Source organism: Enhydra lutris, unplaced genomic scaffold, assembly GCF_002288905.1.
Source record: "Enhydra lutris kenyoni isolate GAN:26980312 unplaced genomic scaffold, ASM228890v2 scaffoldscaffold48, whole genome shotgun sequence".
In the NCBI taxonomy this organism is placed as follows: Eukaryota; Metazoa; Chordata; class Mammalia; order Carnivora; family Mustelidae; genus Enhydra; species Enhydra lutris.
Window position 1 is genome coordinate 10,803,487 of NW_019154132.1, and position 18,027 is coordinate 10,821,513.

Genomic DNA, 18,027 nt, shown 5'->3' on the forward strand with positions numbered 1-18,027 from the left:
TTGTTGTTGCTTTGTTCCAGTTCTTGAGTTCTTCATCTGACTTGTTTCATATTTTCTATCTTTGTTGTTCTCATTCTCATTCTTAAGTCGAGTGAGTATTTCTATGGCCATTACTTTGAATTCTCTATTATATTACTTATCTCCATTTCTTTTAGCTCTTGGGCTGTGGTTTGTGTCCTAGTCTTTCATTTAAGACATATTCTTGTTTCCTCACTCTTTTTCTATATGTTAGGGAGGGATAGCTATGTCTTCTAGGCTAGAAAGTATTTGCCTTGTATAGAAGTTCAGTGGTTCCCTGTAGTGTCATGCCCTCTGGTCATCAGAACCACACAAGCTGGGGTCTCTCCTAATGTGGGCTGCATATACCTTACTGTTGAGTCTAGCTGTGTTTTCACCCCAGTCAGCTCCATAGACCCACTGTGCCTCCTGTGGGTACACTGGGCAGGGTTTGATCCATGCAGCATTGAGGGGCCTGTGTAAGGCCTCTGCGGGCTGGTAGGTGGACAAGGTCAGCAGTCGGTCTGGTTGTCTGGAATTAGCCTCTCTGTGTATCAGATGACCAGCCTTTCTCCCTGTGTGGCTCAGAGGCTTTCATTGGTGGATGGGATTGGCAGTCAGACTAGGTATGTGCAATCAGCCTCTTTGTTGCAAGCGTACCTAATGGCAGGGCTTTCTCTCTCTGTGATCCGTGGAAAGGCTTGGCTGCTAGAACTGTGGGCAAACTGGTGTGTGGGATTATTTCTTCCTTCTCTCCAGGGCAGTAGTCTCTTTGGAGTGGTGCTGGTTTCCCACTGGGGCACCTTGCATTGTGTGGTGGGGTAGGAGCCACTCTGTAAGGATGGCTTCTAAGGCAGGTGGGTTGGATGGGGCAGGTCTGTAAGGGAGCACTGGGGGTGGGGCATGTGGTTCTAGCAAGACTGGGGGAGAGTCACTGCTGGCTCTAGTAAATGTCCAGCTACGTAAGCTGAGGGACTGGAAGAAAAATGGTGTCCACCAACATTTTTGTATTTAGAGAAGTCTCCTAAAGATTCCTGCCCCCCTACCACATACTCTGAGATTAGTAAATCAATTTCTTCAGTGTGTGCCCCAGATACTTTTGAAACTGTTACTTTCATGCCGAGTCTCAGGACAAGTTATTATGCTGGCTCTTTGAGGGTGGAGACTTTCTTGGAATTCATGTTCTCTTAAGTTTTTTGTGACCAGTCACGTGCTTCTTAAATCTTCATTTCCAGAAGTAAGCACTTTTTAAAAAGTCCCTTTTCTGCTACCTAATGGCAGTGTTCGTCTTTCCCTTTTCTAAGGCTCTATTTGTTTTCTTTACTATGTAAATGAAAAGACAGGACACCTGATAGTTGCTAATTAACAGGTACATAAATGTTTTTAGGATCCTCTGCTGTCCATCTGGGCTGTGTTGAAATCTTCAAGTTTTAAACTGGCAGGCAAGTTGTTGGCACAGCTCTTAGCCAAACTTCTGATTTCCAGAGCTCATCCAGCAGTATCAATCTGGCTTTCTTTGATAGAAGAATCCTTTTTACTTCTATTTTTCTGCTTTGGGGTTCATACAATCTCATGAGTTCTATGGGGGGTGAGTATATGACATGTGACAAAAAAATCTATATATCAAAATTGCACCTTTGAACCTATGAAAATAATGTTATGATCTTAACACAAATGTTTTCACTTTTCATAAATGTACTATAATTTTATATCTTAATGTGCATAAATTAAACCATAGTTTAATAAGCAGGATAATTAATATATATATAATCAACATTATATAGTAATATCGATAATTATTAGCCAATATTAATAAGTAGTATTATGATCATAAATACTATTAGTAACTAATATTAATGCTAGTATTGATATGATATACAATAAGATAATCACATACCCATTTCTTTTTACTATGTACTGACATAAATAACTGAAGCTTCTATAATTATGCTGTTTAATAAAGGTCAATACTTTGTTTAAACCCTGCTTTTGTTAGCATAATACCTTTTAAAATTTTTATTTTTGGAGAAATATACAACGTAAGAAACAAAACTGCAGTAGCTATCCTTTGTATATCTGTCCCTCAGTCTGGATTTAAAAAAAAAAATGTAGCTTTGCTTGAGACAAGGTAATCACACACAGCCACACTTTGTGTATGCTGCTCTCTTCCTCAGTGAAGGTCTAAATGCTGCAAGTGTATTTTATCCCTGTCTTATTGCCCAGACTGTCTCAATTTCTAAAATGTTCACTGCTCTCATGGTGTTTCCAGTCTTTGCCTCTTCCTGTTTTGTGGGAGTCATTTCCTTATTCTTCTTCGTATCTGTTTGATTTTTCTAAAATTATGCTTTCAGGGAAAATGCAGATTTTGGATTCCTTCATATTTACCTTAGGGTTTCTGGTGACAGAAAAGACTGTAAGTCATCTGATTCAACAGGAGGTGAGTTGCAAATAACAAATCTGCTAACAGTTGCTCTAAAGGCCTTCAAGAGGGTTGTTCAATCGGCCTCCATGTTTCTTCCCTGTACTTTCCCCGTCTCCAGGCTTTGAAAACTTTGAACTCCATTTTGCATGACATGCCTCAGGAAGAGCGAAGACGACTCCCTTTGTTGGAAGGCCCAAGTCGTCTTATGTAAGTGAACTTGTACTTGATTATGGGATGCTGTAAGGGTAAAAACTTCCTGGTTGTACTGCCTCTGTCTCTGTTCTCCTTAGACCTGATGCCTTCATTGCTTTCTTCAGTAAATGCTTTGTGCACCTGCTGTGCACAGGCTCTGAGCTAACAGTGACGGAGGACTAAGGGGAAAAAGCTAGACTTTGCGAAGTTCTTTCTTAATAGTATGTTAAGTTTGTGAGCTGAAATGCTTTCTTGGGCTATAGGTTATTTTTTCCTTTGTGAATGTGAGTTAAATTAGTGACTCATAGGAGATTGTTAAGAGTGTAGACTCTGGACCAGACTGCTGGGCTTCAGATCTGGTTTTGCCACCTCTTTGCTCACCTGTAAAGTGGAGCCAACTGTAATTCTTGATAGTTATTATACAGGTTGAATGAACTAACTCATTCAAAGTGATGACCATGTTACTTAGTAGCAAATGCTCAAAAGCTACCAACTTTCAGCTATGCCATTGGCATTTGTATTGCTTTTCAAAAATGGGAAAAAAAAAACCAGTGGATTTTTTTTTTTTTTTTTGATGGCCTAGTTATGATTATGTAGTTCTTGGGACATTGAAATTTAGGAGTAAGGTTGTAATGTGTGGCCATGAAAAGCAGAACCAGCACCCTACTCTAAAATTTGAACCTAAATGTGTTACTGTGCTAGCCACCAACCAGCATCATTGACATACTGTGGTATGCCGTCATTCACGTGACTTGCAGCCATGACGGAAGAGAGGAAGGGCAGCCAAGTCTGTCATATTATAGGCCTGAATGAAGTGATAGGGAACATGGAGCCCACTGCTGTCATGTTTGTTCATTTAACTAGTGTTTGCAAGATGCAGTTTTTCTACTGAATATTTCCTAAAAAAACTAACTAGATTAAATTAATCATTACTCTTAATGTTATATTTAGAATTGGAGAACAACTGATCTGATGTTTTCTCTTAAGTTTTCAAACTAATCGTATGGTCCTGCCTTACTGTGTGTCCTAAAAAGTCTGGAATGTTCTGGACTTAAGGTTAGATATAAAGTCTGCAAGCACAAAGTAGTGGTACTATTTTAAGGCAAGGTTTCTTAATAGTAACAAAGCAATCTGTTTATGAGAAACTGAACTACAGGATTTCTTGGCCAATCTATTTTTTAAAATGGGAGTTATTTGAGACATTAAAAGACCAGTATCATACTTGTTAGCATTTAACTGAAATTGTTATATAATGTGGGAATCTGTTGTTGGATGTAATATGGTTAAGTTATTACATTATAATGCTAAAATTACCAGTTTTTAAAAGCTATTCAAGAGCTCACTGGAAGGACTCACAACACCTACTGTAGCATTTCTTTCAGGTGTCAACTATGTTTTTAAAAAGATTTATTCAAAAAATATATTCATGTGGGGCGCCTGGGTGGCTCAGTGGGTTAAGCCGCTGCCTTCGGCTCAGGTCATGATCTCAGAGTCCTGGGATCGAGCCCCGCATCGGGCTCTCTGCTGTCTAGGGGAGCCTGCTTCCTCCTCTCTCTCTGCCTGCCTCTCTGCCTGCTTGTGATCTCTCTGTCAAATAAATAAATAAAATCTTAAAAAAAAATATATATATATATTCATGCAAGTTGGTGAGAGGACTATAAAATTCCAGAATCTTAGCATTTGTTGATCTTCAGACATCCTCCAATTGAATTCCCTTTACAGAAGGAGCAATACTGCCTCTGAGTGTATAAGAACTCTAGCCTCTTTTAAAAAATGCTTTTAAGTCATTAACTTTTCTTGACATTTAAGAAATATGTCAAGATGTATTCTTGACATTTAAGAAATTCTGATGCTGAATTTGAAATAATTTTAAAAATAGACATCTTGGTGGGTGGGACTGGGGGCTCAGTCCAGCATCTGCCTTTGGCTCAGGTCATGATCCCAGGGTCCTGGATCAAGTCCCGTGTTGGGCTCCTGCTCAGAGGGGAGACTGCTTCTCCCTCTGCCCCTCTCCTTTGTTCATGCGTGTGCTCTCTGTATATTTTAAAAAATATACATTTTGGTTGTGTTATTTTTTTCAAATGTTTGTCAGTGAAAATCCAACGGTTTCTTTCTTTAAGATACTATTTATTTTATTTGACAGCGAGAGAGACACGGAAGCAGGGTGAGTGGGAGAGGGACAAGCAGGCTTCCCACCGAGCAAAGACTGACAGGTGGGGGGCGGGGGCAGCTCTATGCCAGCACTCTGGGATCATGACCTGAGCAGAAGGCAGATGCCCAACTACTGAGCCACCCAGGCACCCCTGCATCTTGGTTTTAAATTTTAATGCCAATAAAGTTTTACGTACACTTCAGTAAAATGTTATTTATCTAAATGTTTCAGGAAAGACCTTGCGAGGACAATCTTGACTGTGGGTGGTAAGAATTGTTTAGAATTTTAAATATTAGAGTATTACATGTTGGACAATTGGGGGTTTTGTGAGCATCTTAGAACTATGGGTAAAAATTATGGTCAAGTTGAAAATAGGAAGAACACTTCACTCCTAATTTATGAAAAGTTTTAGCATGCTGAAAGCCATAAAGAATAATTCATGAATACTCATTTCCTCACCAACCAGCTTAGTCAAATTCTAACATTTTGCCACATTTACATGGTCTTGGTTTTTTTGGTCTTTTGTTGTTTTTGTTTTTATTTTTTTAGTAAAATCAGTTACATGTAAAACTTCTGGTGTACATGTCCCTGATCCCATTCTCCTCCCCACTGGTAAAGGTAATCCTTGCTTTGGATTTGTTTTTTCAATCAAAAGTATGTTCTTCTACTTCTATGTATTCATAAACCACATACACTATTTTTTCTAATTTTTATTTAAATTTTAGTTAACATACAGTATAATGGTTTCAGGAGTAGAATTTAGTTATTCATTACTTCATACATTGCTTTGCAAATTTTAAAAGCATTCTATAAATGTCCTCCTGTTGTACATATCTGGCTGCAGCTTATTTTTTATCCTTAAAATTACTTGCAATTTAAACAGGTTATGCTTTATCAGTCATGAAGTATCACAGTTTATTCTGATTTTATTTTTGTAGTAATACTAAGACTGTTGGGGCTGTTTTGATGAGTGTTTTAATATAAAACATAAAATGTAGAAATGTTTTAATTGTTATATGCTGGCCTATTTAGATTTTCTGCTAATGTTAAATACTGAAGTAATGGTGCTTTAGGATACATATTACTGCCTATAACTGTAACATACAATGCCAGTCTTCAAAGATGGAATTTCTTAGAACAAGTGTTAATCTGTAGAACTCCTTTTTTCTTTTGCTTTATGCCCACCTCAGAATAACCTACCATTTTTTAATCTCTAGATTATGACCAGCAGGTTGCACTTTCTGAAGCATTGTGTAGACTGACCTTGAAGAAATCAAGGGCTGAGCTTGTTCATGAGTGGTTTGAAGATGATGTCCTTGCTGAAGCTTTCAAAGAAATTAAAGATCGAGAATTTGAGACGGTGAGATTCCTGGTCATCAAAAGTCTACTTACCCAATACTTATTAAACATCCTCAGTGTTCTCTTCAACACTGGGCTCAGGGGAGGAGATTTTCTTAAGAACTGATTAAGTGAATAAGGAGCCATTCTTAAGCTTCCTATTTCTCATTTATGTGAAATGATCTGAGGACTGAGCAGAATATCTGTACCAAATGTGGGCATACAGATTTTTTTTTTAAAGGTAATTTGGACTGGAGACAGGTGATGTGAATATGATGGACCCAGCCCAAGAAAATGTCATGGGGGGGAACAAATTTCAGTGAATCTCAGGTGGTAGGAGAGCTAGAGAAAATGTACATTTCAGCCTTGTACAGAGCAGCTGGGGCTATGAGGGGAGGTTGAAATTGGCATGGGGTGAACTAGTTGGAGGAGTATTATGGGTAGTTGTGCTTTGAACCATCAGGCCTCTCTATTTTAGAGGAATAGTAATTTCCAGTGTTTTCCATGCAGTCTGGGTTCATGGCGATTATACCCCCAAATAGCACAAAAAAAGGTTATAGTTTGCATATTCACCTTCATCCTAAAATAGCTCAAATGGTTTTCCTCTTCTCTCTAAAAGTTCTTACAATGAAGGTTAGGTCCTTTAGGAAAAGGTACAATTCTTAGTAACCATGCTCGTGTTGAACCAAGCTTTTCTGGTCAAAACCACTATGCAATTAGAATTTTATTAAATCTGAAGTTTTAAATACACTTAAAATATTAACTTTGAGCCTACTGCCAGATAGGTAGTAGTTATTTAACCAGTATTGATTTTGATGGAAATGGAAAGACTATAAGCCTCTGGTTTGAGTCTACCTCCATGGCTTACATGATGCACGCACTTTGGTAAGGTAGTTGACTTACAAAGCCTCAGTGTCATTATCTGTGAGATAGGAATAAAACCCACCTTAAAGCTGTGAAAACTGAATGAGAGAAACCAGTGTGTCTGGGATGTTGTAGACTCAGAGGTTAGTTCCCTTTTTCCTCTTCGTTATACCCTCGTGGTCAAGGAAATTCCACGAAAATAAGTCAAAAGTAACATTTCTCAAATCCTTTCCCCCATAGAGCCATTGTCTTCTTAATGGAACTACTTTTAGGTCAAGGCTTACATTGCTGCTGTCTATTTAGTGCTGCATAAAGATGTGGATTGTAAGGAGGGACTACAATATTCAATCCTCCCTAAGAAAAGGGACAAAAACCTGGGTTGGTGTCTGTTCAGCTTTAGTATTTTGGAGGCAACAAATTTACCTTCTTCCTGGCTTCTGGGTAGGAGAACTCTCTAACAATAATCCTTATTCTCAGAACCTGTGTGAGAAGAGAGAAACCAAGAAGGAATGGGGTAGAGAACTCTTGATGATGAAAATTGGCAATGGATAATGCTCCCAGAATAAACCCGAAATGTATAAGCTTATGGGTTTGTGGTTGACTCGTCCTGGGTAGATATTAGCAAGATGGATCCCCAATGGATTAGCATATAAACTGTAATCTAGGTCACTAGTTAAATGTATTTCTTTTCCCTTCAACCCAGTGAAATGTAACTGTGCACATAACCTTTGGAAACTTAAAGCATTCCTCAGCTGAAAATCTCCTGGCTGGGGGTTCCTTCCAGAATTTGGGTCTGAAGTTTCCCCTTTCTAACACAGAGTATTGTTTCAATTAACCTGTAATAATGAATCTTGGTGGAACACTGTGATGTTACTGGATCCTGGGAATTCAGAAGCAAACCCTCGTTTCTACATGCTGGTAAAAAAAATAGTAAAAGCTTTTTTCTCTTAAAGTTTGCATTATTTCTTTGAAGGATAGTAGACGGTTTCTCAATTACCTAAATAACCGACTTGGTGATAAGAGAAGGTAAGTATGTCTCTGGGTGTCATTTTATTTTGAAAATATCTAATATTAGAAATCTAGGATCCATTCTATTTCAGGAGAGAATAGAAAATACATAACTTATCACTACTAGATTATCCATTGAATAGAAATGTCAGGAGATTAGATCCACTCTCCGTAGTGATTCGTTTGTATGTGTTTAAAAATTACCTCTATCAGTTTGTATTTTTAGAATATTTACTTATGCTTTGGAATATATTTAACATGTTCCCTAGGAGATTTTATGAAATGATTTTTTTTGAAGATTTGAAGTCTGTAGAGAGAGGTTTATTACAAAGTGTTCTTGATGAGAATTTGCTAAATTCACTCCTTTCATTGTAATCTGGCCCAGCAGCTAGGCAGAGATAGAGTATTAGTAAGCCTGGCTGGTAGACCAGTAAACTGGACTTGTATACTAGCCAGATGGAGACTGGAAATCTCTCCAGAGTAGTATCCATTTGTAGGTTTGAGACCCTCTTTCATAGTTTATGCAAAGAGATTTAATCACATACCCTAGATAAAAATGCTTGTTATAGAACATGTGTAAGTTGTGTTGGGTATCCACCCATATTTTATTTTTTACGTTGTGAAATGTTTTGCAGGGTCTATTCATTTCCGTGTATTGCTGCTTTTGCTGATGGGCATGAGGTATGTTCATCTCTAGGGCTGTGAAAGTGGTATATGGTCTCATAGACCCTAACTTAGGTATACATACTTAGGCCAAACTGCTCTCCCTAAAAGAAGGGCTTTTTAGGAAAGGAAGCTTGCTTCTTTTAGAGGTCTCCATTCTGAAGCCTTTCTTTGCCTGTCTTCTCTCCTGCTCTAACTGGGATGCATTACTAATAAGTTTAAGGTTTCTATTGTTAAAGCCAGATACAGGAATTTTAGGGTTGATACTGTGTTCATGAGATCTATTACAGGAATCTGGCATTATTTTACCCTATTAGTGGATACCATTATTCATGCCTGTATTGTAAGGAAAAGAACCATTCCCTTGATTCTTTCCATTTGATGCTCCTCACCTTATCCACAGAAATTGGGGGCTGTCTTTTCACAAGATAATTCTACCTTGTATTTTACAGTCAAAGGGTGAGCAGTTTCTTTTTACCACCTTCTTCAGTTTCTAAATGAACAAGGTCCACCTACAGCATCTTCACAGGGGATACATTCTTCAAAGACCTATGAACCTTAACTCAGCTGAGGTTTCCTGGACCTTGTCATCAAAAAGTCCTCATCAACCATTTCCTTGCTTTGAGTTTAGAGGGTGTTTCTCCGCCTCTGTGAGCTGAACCTTTAACTCCTGACTCTACCACAAGTTTCTTCTCCCTAGGACTGATTTTAGTAGCCTGATTGATTTCTGTATCTCTATTTTTATTCCTCTGGTTATCTGAAGTTTCCAGTATCTGCTTGGTGGTAGATCTTTTTTTTTTTTTTTTTTTTTTTTTTTTTTTTATAGATTCTCATCAGCTTCAACATGGCCCTCAACTGGCTTCCCATAACATACATTATATTTAAAGCCTTCATTCAAAGAAATAAGCACATATGATGGAAAATTGCCCAAGAAATGCCATTTTCAGAAAAGCAAGTGGTCTATTTTTTTTTCCCCAGTCTTAAGATAAAAACTCTTCATATATTTCTGATATGTCTAGAAAACATCTGGGAGGAAACAAAGACATCGTTAATCTTTCTCTGGAAAGATACCAAGTTGAAGGGCAGAGAAGGAGACATTGACTGTTTCTATAAACAATGTGGTTTGAAGCTTTTTTCCTATAAGCACCTATTTATTTTACAATCAATTAAAATGAAGGTAATTTTAAATCTTCACATTTTAGCTCTAATGGATATAGTAAGGTAGATGGCAAATAATCACTTATATTTGATAATACCTCCTTTTCTTAGTTTCCATTTCTGTGCAGTATTTCTATTGTTTCTGCTTCAATATAGGACTACTTATAATTCTCTCAGGGGGGAAATATGTGAATAGAGTCCTCTGACACATTTAAACATCTTTCAAATGTTAAGCTAAGGATAGTGGTTGTGTTTTTTTTTTTTTTCCAGAAATACCTTAGTTATATGAAGTTAAGACCTTCCTCCTGCTTTGCAGAAGTAAGGCAATAAAGACCTCCTACAGTATTAAAGTAGTGTTTTTCCAAGAAAAGCAGAAGTTGTTTTTAGTGGACTAATTTCCCTCTGACTCTTTAACAGGACATGTACACAATTCATGTTGAAATTATATCTTACAGATGAGAAAACCAGAAGATGAAAAACTAGAGAAATTTTGGATTGACTTCAACCTCGGAAGTCAGAGTGTCACTTTTTATATAGACAATAGTAAGGTAACTATGTTTGATTCCTACTTAAACCAAGTGCTTAGAGATTGTTTATATGCAAATACATTATGTGCTCATGAACGTAACTTATTTTTTTCCAGAGTGCTCTATGGGACTCAGTAAGACTTCTGAAGGAAGCAGTGGTTAATTTCAGCGTACTAGGTAAGATAATTCTAAACCACTCCACATTTAGTTCTGATTCTAGAGCAGACTTTGTCCTTTGAGGTAGGAGGGAGATGGTATAGTGTGATGGAAGGAACACTGCTCAGGGCCAGGGTGCAAGGGTACGAGGTTGAGGACTCCTTCACTTTGTAACTTCAGGATTCAATTATTTTCCTGAGATATTTTTTTTATTGTAAAAATAGTTATAGTCACTCAGAAACTTCAAAACAGAATCACCATGTGAGAGCAATTTCACTTCTAGATAGCAGACTTGAAAACAGATGGACATACCGATGTTTGTTGTAATATTATTCAATCGCCAAGAGGTAGAAGTGACCCAAATGTCCATCTAATGGTGAATAAGGATGGAATACGATCCAGCTTTAAAAGGAAAGTCTGGCACATGCTACAATAAGGATGAACCTTCAGGACATTACACTACGTGAATAGGCTAATCAAAACACATATCCTATCATTCCATTTATGGATATCTCTCAAAGTGATAGAGACAAGAAGTAGAGCAGGGGCTGTGGGGAGAAGGAAATGGGGAACTTCTGCTTAACGGATAGAGTTTTAGATCTGCAAGACACAATTCCAGAGATCTGTGATACAACAATGTGAATACACTTAATGCTACTGAACTATATATTTTAGAGTGGTTAACATGGAGAATGTTTTATGGCGCAATTAAAGTTGGGAGAAGGAGAGCAGGTACTTAAAACCGGAACAGGGAAAGCATCTCAGGCTGACTCCATGCTGTGCATGGAGCATGACATGGGGCTTTCTCGCCACTGTGAGATCATGACCTGAGCTGAAACCAAGAGTTGGATGATGCCTAAATGACTGAGCCTGCCCCCAGGTGGTTTTCCTGCCTCCTGTCCAGAAGCAATCCATGCCCTCTAGGCTCTATCACAGCCAAGACCAGTGACCTTTAAAACTCCAGACTTTTAAAGCCCTGCTGGTTGCCAGACCTCACAAAATTCAGCCCTTCTCATTTTCCAAGCCAATGACTTTGGAGAGATGTTTTCCTTGTGTGTTCTCCTGTGTACTCCCTTGCCTTTCATTGAGACCAGCTCTCTCCCCTCCACAGCACCAGAGATCCATACTTCCTACTTTCTTCAGTGTGACCTCTTCTCTCCCTTTAGTTGTGGCATTTATTCTGTCCATCCTCAGAACAACTTTTGGGGTATTCAGGATGATTTGATAGTTATCTAGTCATGTTTGTGGGACGAAATAAGCCTACAGTCCTCCTATTCATTCCGCCACCATCTTTTCTCAACAATGTGCCTTCATAACCTCATTCCTCAGATCCTGGAGGGAAGTACCCAGTGCACCTCCAGGGGCCACACAAGGAGGTCAAGGCAGAGTGCAGACAGATCACAAGTCTTTGTTTTCAGGTCTATTTTGTCTGATAGAAATATAGTTACCTCAGCTTTCTTTTCACATCCATTTTCATGACAAATAATTTTCCATCCCTTCGCTTCTAATCTGCATGTGTCTTTAGATCTGAAATGAGACTTACAGGCAGCATATAGATGTGTCTTGCTTTTTTATCTGTTCTGTCACCGTCTTTTGGAGTGTTTAGTCCATTTACATTCAAAGATTTACTGATAAGTATGTAAGTATTGCCATTTTGTTACTTGTTTTGTGGTTATTTAGTTCTTTGTTCCCTTCTTGCTCTTCACTGTTTGCTGGCTTTTTGGAGTCCTATGCTTGGATTCCTTTCTCTTTATTCTTTGTAAATCTGTTACTGGTTTTCGATTTGTGGTCACCATTGAGTTTATAACCTCTTATACATATAATAATCTATACTTGGGCAATGGTTGCTTAAGTTTGAATCCATTCTTTACTCTTCTACCCGCCCCCACCCCCGTGTTTTAGGTAGATGGTGTCCTACTAACATCCTCTTATTTTATGAATCCCTTGACTGATTTTTATAGATGTACCAAGTTTTACTGCTTTTATATTTCTTGCTTGTCGCGGCCGGCGCGACAAATCGACCAGGGTCGAGAGGGTAAGAGGATGCTGAAAAGAAATTAAGAGAGAAAGAGATGGGGGCAGGAGGAGCACCAAGGAGGATGTCCAATAGTGCCGATTTTATTCAAGGCTGTGAGGTATTATATAACTAACAGAAGCAATCATAAGAAAAGTATCTATTTTTAGCTGATTACTAAAGAGTTTGCAACATGCACAGAAAATCCTTCAAGCTTTCCCATTATCTATTTCCCAAGCACCAATAGCAGACCCTCTAGCGCCAGATGTACTGACTTCAAGGCCACCCAAGACATAGTTTGTGTAAGCACAGCACAGTCTTATAGTGGTGTAGTCTATAGCCCGTGCAAGGACAGCAAGGACCAGCCAAGAATTTCTGACCCTGGCCAAATCATCTCTATCTGACTAGCAAATGTGTGGGAAGTCACGTAGGCGAGCGCACAACACATAGCACAGACCCTTTCTTAGTGCTACTCGACTTTATCGACCTAAGCCTTTTGTTTGGCTATTCAGCCTTTAAAGGAGGCACAAGTCAGGGCCTGGTTTGGTTCTCGTCTAAGCCCTACCGTGGCCTCCCACACTTCCCTTACTCTTACTGCCTTTCGTTTCCACTCAATGTCCTTAACATTTCTTGTAAGACAGGTTTAGTTGTCATGAATTCCTTTAACTTTTGTTCCTGAGAAAATTTTTACCTCTCCTTCTATTCTAAATGATAGGCTTGCTGGATAGAGTGTTCCTGGTTGCAAGATTTTTCTTCTTTTTTGATCAATGTCTTTCTTTCTTTTTTAAAGATTTTATTTATTTGACAGAAGCACAGCGAGAGAGGGAACACAAGCAGGGGAAGTGAGCGAGGGAGAGGCAGGCTTTCTGCTGATCAGGGAGCCCGATGCAGGTTTCTATCCCAGGACCCTGGGATCATGCTCTGAGCAGAAGGCAGTCACTTAATGCTTAATGACTGAGCCACCCAGGTGACCCAGGATTTTTCTTTTAGCACTTTGAGGGAGCCAGAGGGAGTTAATGATATATTCAAAGTTTCTCTGAAAAATCAGCTGATAGTCTTATGCGGTTTCCTTTGTTTGTAACTGTCTTCTCTTGCTGCTTTTAAAATTCTATACTACTTCTTGCCATTTTAACTGTATATCCTGTTGTGGACCTCACTGGGTTGATTTTTTTTTTTATGTTTTGTAAACATATATTTTTATCCCCAGGGGTACAGGTCTGTGAATCGCCAGGTTTACACACTTCAGAGCACTCACCATAGCACATACCCTCCCCGATGTCCATAATCCCAACCCCCCTCCCCCCATCAACCCTCAGTTTGTTTTGTGAGATTAAGAGTCACTTATGGTTTGTCTCCCTCCCAATCCCATCTTGTTTCATTTACTCTTCTCCTACCCCCTTAACCCCCCATGTTGCATCTCCTCTCCCTCATATCAGGGAGATCCTATGATAGTTGTTTTTCTCTGACTTATTTCACTAAGCAGGATACCCTCTAGTTCCATCCACGTCGTCGCAAATGGCAAGATTTCATTTCTTTTGATGGCTGCATAGTATTCCATTGTGTATATATACCACATCTTCTTTATCCATTCGTCTGTTGATGGACATCTAGGTTCTTTCCATAGTTTGGCTATTGTAGACATTGCTGCTATAAACATTCGGGTGCACGTGCCCCTTCGGATCACTACGTTTGTATCTTTAGGGTAAATACCCAGCAGTGCAATTGCTGGGTCATAGGGTAGTTCTATTTTCAACATTTTGAGGAACCTCCATGCTGTTTTCCAGAGTGGTTGCCCCAGCTTGCATTCCCACCAACAGTGTAGGAGGGTTCCCCTTTCTCCGCATCCTCGCCAGCATCTGTCATTTCCTGACTTGTTAATTTTAGCCATTCTGACTGGTGTGAGGTGATATCTCATTGTGGTTTTGATTTGTATTTCCCTGATGCCGAGTGATATGGAGCACTTTTTCATGTGTCTGTTGGCCATCTGGATGTCTTCTTTGCAGAAATGTCTGTTCATGTCCTCTGCCCATTTCTTGATTGGATTATTTGTTCTTTGGGTGTTGAGTTTGCTAAGTTCTTTATAGATTTTGGACACTAGCCCTTTATCCGATATGTCATTTGCAAATATCTTCTCCCATTCTGTCAGTTGTCTTTTGGTTTTGTTAACTGTTTCCTTTGCTGTGCAAAAGCTTTTGATCTTGATAAAATCCCAATAGTTCATTTTTGCCCTTGCTTCCCTTGCCTTTGGCGATGTTCCTAGGAAGATGTTGTTGCGGCTGAGGTCGAAGAGGTTGCTGCCTGTGTTCTCCTCAAGGATTTGGATGGATTCCTTTCTCACATTGAGATCCTTCATCCATTTTGAGTCTATTTTCGTGTGTGGTGTAAGGAAATGATCCAATTTCATTTTTCTGCATGTGGCTGTCCAATTTTCCCAACACCATTTATTGAAGAGGCTCTTTTTTCCATTGGACATTCTTTCCTGCTTTGTCAAAGATTAGTTGACCATAGAGTTGAGGATCTATTTCTGGGCTCTATTCTGTTCCATTGATCTATGTGTCTGTTTTTGTGCCAGGACCATGCTGTCTTGATGATGACAGCTTTGTAATAGAGCTTGAAGTCCGGAATTGTGATGCCACCAACTTTGGCTTTCTTTTTCAATATTGCTTTGGCTATTCGAGGTCTTTTCTGGTTCCATATAAATTTTAGGATTATTTGTTCCATTTCTTTGAAAAAAATGGATGGTACTTTGATAGGAATTGCATTAAATGTGTAGATTGCTTTAGGTAGCATAGACATTTTCACAATATTTATTCTTCCAATCCAGGAGCATGGAACATTTTTCCATTTCTTTGTGTCTTCCTCAATTTCTTTCATGAGTACTTTATAGTTTTCTGTGTATAGATTCTTAGTCTCTTTGGTTAGGTTTATTCCTAGGTATCTTATAGATTTGCGTGCAATTGTAAAGGGATTGACTCCTTAATTTCTCTTTCTTCTGTCTTGTTGTTGGCGTAGAGAAATGCAACTGATTTCTGTGCATTGATTTCATATCCTGACACTTTACTGAATTCCTGTACAAGTTCTAGCAGTTTTGGAGTGGAGCCTTTTGGGTTTTCCATATATAGTATCATATCATCTGCGAAGAGTGATAGCTTGACTTCTTCTTTGCCGATTTGGATGCCTTTAATTTCCTTTTGTTGTCTGATTGCTGAGGCTAGGACTTCTAGTACTATGTTGAATAGCAGTGGTGATAACGGACATCCCTGCCGTGTTCCTGACCTTAGCAGAAAAGCTTTCAGTTTTTCTCCATTGAGAATGATATTTGCGGTGGGTTTTTCATAGATGGCTTTGATAATATTGAGGTATGTGCCCTCTATCCCTACACTTTGAAGAGTTTTGATCAGGAAGGGATGCTGTACTTTGTCAAATGTTTTTTCAGCATCTATGGAGAGTATCATATGGTTCTTGTTCTTAATGTGTTGTATCACATTGATTGATTTGTGGATGTTGAACCAACCTTGCAGCCCTGGAATAAATCCCACTTGGTCGTGGTGAATAATCCTTTTAATGTACTGTTGAATCCTATTGGCTAGTATTTTGGCGAGAATTTTTGCATCTGTGTTCATCAAGGATATTGGTCTGTAGTTCTCTTTTTTGATGGGATCCTTGTCTGGTTTTGGGATCAAGGTGATGCTGGACTCATAAAATGAGTTTGGAAGTTTTCCTTCCATTTTTATTTTTTGGAACAGTTTCAGGAGAATAGGAATTAGTTCTTTAAATGTTTGGTAGAATTCCCCCGGGAAGCCATCTGGCCCTGGGCTTTTGTTTGGAGGTTTTTGATGACTGTTTCAATCTCCTTACTGGTTATGGGTCTGTTCAGGCTTTCTATTTCTTCCTGGTTCAGTTGTGGTAGTTTATATGTCTCTAGGAATGCATCCATTTCTTCCAGATTGTCAAATTTGCTGGCGTAGAGTTGCTCATAGTATGTTCTTATAATTGTCTGTATTTCTTTGGTGTTAGTTGTGATCTCTCCTCTTTCATTCATGGTTTTATTTATTTGGGTCCTTTCTCTTTTCTTTTTGAAAAGTCTGGCCAGGGGTTTATCGATCTTATTAATTCTTTCAAAGAACCAGCTCCTAGTTTCGTTGATTTGTTCTATTGTTTTTTTGGTTTCTATTTCATTGATTTCTGCTCTGATCTTTATGATTTCTCTTCTCCTGCTGGGTTTAGGCTTTCTTTCTTGTTCTTTCTCCAGCTCTTTTAGGTGTAGGGTTAGGTTGTGTACCTGAGACCTTTCTTGTTTCTTGAGAAAGGCTTGTACTGCTATATATTTTCCTCTCAGGACTGCCTTTGTTGTGTCCCACAGATTTTGAACCGTTGTTTTCATTGTCATTTGTTTCCATGAATTTTTTCAATTCTTCTTTAATTTCCTGGTTGACCCATTCATTCTTTAGAAGGATGCTGTTTAGTCTCCATGTATTTGGGTTCTTTCCAAATTTCCTCTTGTGATTGAGTTCTAGCTTCAGAGCATTGTGGTCTGAAAATATGTAGGGAATGATTCCAATCTTTTGATAACGGTTGAGACCTGATTTAGGACCAAGAATGTGATCTATTCGGAGAATGTTCCATGTGCACTAGAGAAGAATGTGTATTCTGTTGCTTTGGGATGAAATGTTCTGAATATATCTGTGATGTCCATCTGGTCCAGTGTGTCATTTAAGGCCTTTATTTCCTTGTTGTCTTTTGCTTGGATGATCTGTCCATTTCAGTGAGGGGAGTGTTAAAGTCCCCTACGATTATTGTATTATTGTCGATGTGTTTCTTTGATTTTATTAATTGGTTTATATAGTTGGCTGCTCCCACGTTAGGGGCATAGATATTTAAAATTGTTAGATCTTCTTGTTGGACAGTTCCTTTGAGTATGATATAGTGTCCTTCCTCATCTCTTAGTATATAGTCTTTGGCTTAAAATCTAATTGATCTGATATAAGGATTGCCACTCCTGCTTTCTTCTGATGTCCATTAGCATGGTAAATTGTTTTCTACCCCCTCACTTTAAATCTGGAGGTGTCTTCGGGTTTAAGATGAGTTTCTTGTAGGCAACATATAGATGGGTTTTGTTTTTTTATCCATTCTGATACCCTGTGTCTTTTGATTGGGGCATTTAGCCCATTAACATTCAGGGTAAGTATTGAGAGATATGAATTTAGTGCCATTGTATTGCCTGTAAGGGGACTGTTATTGTATATTGTCTGTTTCTTTCTGATCTACTACTTTTAGGGTCTCTCTTTGCTTAGAGGACCCCTTTCAATATTTCCTGTAGAGCTGGTTTGGTATTTGCAAATTCTTTCAGTTTTTGTTTGTCCTGGAAGCTTTTAATCTCTCCTTCTATTTTTTTCAATGATAGCCTAGCTGGATATAGTATTCTTGGCTGCATGTTTTTCTCATTTAGTGCTCTGAATATATCATAGCAGCTCTTTCTGGCCTGCCAGGTCTCTGTGGATAAGTCTGCTGCCAATCTAATATTTTTACCATTGTA

At 38.7% G+C, this 18,027-nt stretch overlaps 1 protein-coding gene across 1 annotated transcript in view; it reads left to right on the plus strand.

The window, feature by feature from the left end:
* The window catches only part of LOC111156687 (synaptonemal complex protein 2 like), a 105,798-nt gene that overhangs the window by 21,093 nt on the left and 66,678 nt on the right, over positions 1 to 18,027 (plus strand). The window contains exons 10-17 of the mRNA XM_022517716.1: positions 2,349 to 2,434; positions 2,538 to 2,626; positions 4,995 to 5,029; positions 5,981 to 6,123; positions 7,939 to 7,991; positions 8,609 to 8,654; positions 10,250 to 10,342; positions 10,438 to 10,498. Of these exons, the coding sequence (XP_022373424.1) occupies positions 2,349 to 2,434; positions 2,538 to 2,626; positions 4,995 to 5,029; positions 5,981 to 6,123; positions 7,939 to 7,991; positions 8,609 to 8,654; positions 10,250 to 10,342; positions 10,438 to 10,498 (606 nt within the window). The remainder of the gene's footprint in view (positions 1 to 2,348; positions 2,435 to 2,537; positions 2,627 to 4,994; positions 5,030 to 5,980; positions 6,124 to 7,938; positions 7,992 to 8,608; positions 8,655 to 10,249; positions 10,343 to 10,437; positions 10,499 to 18,027) is intronic.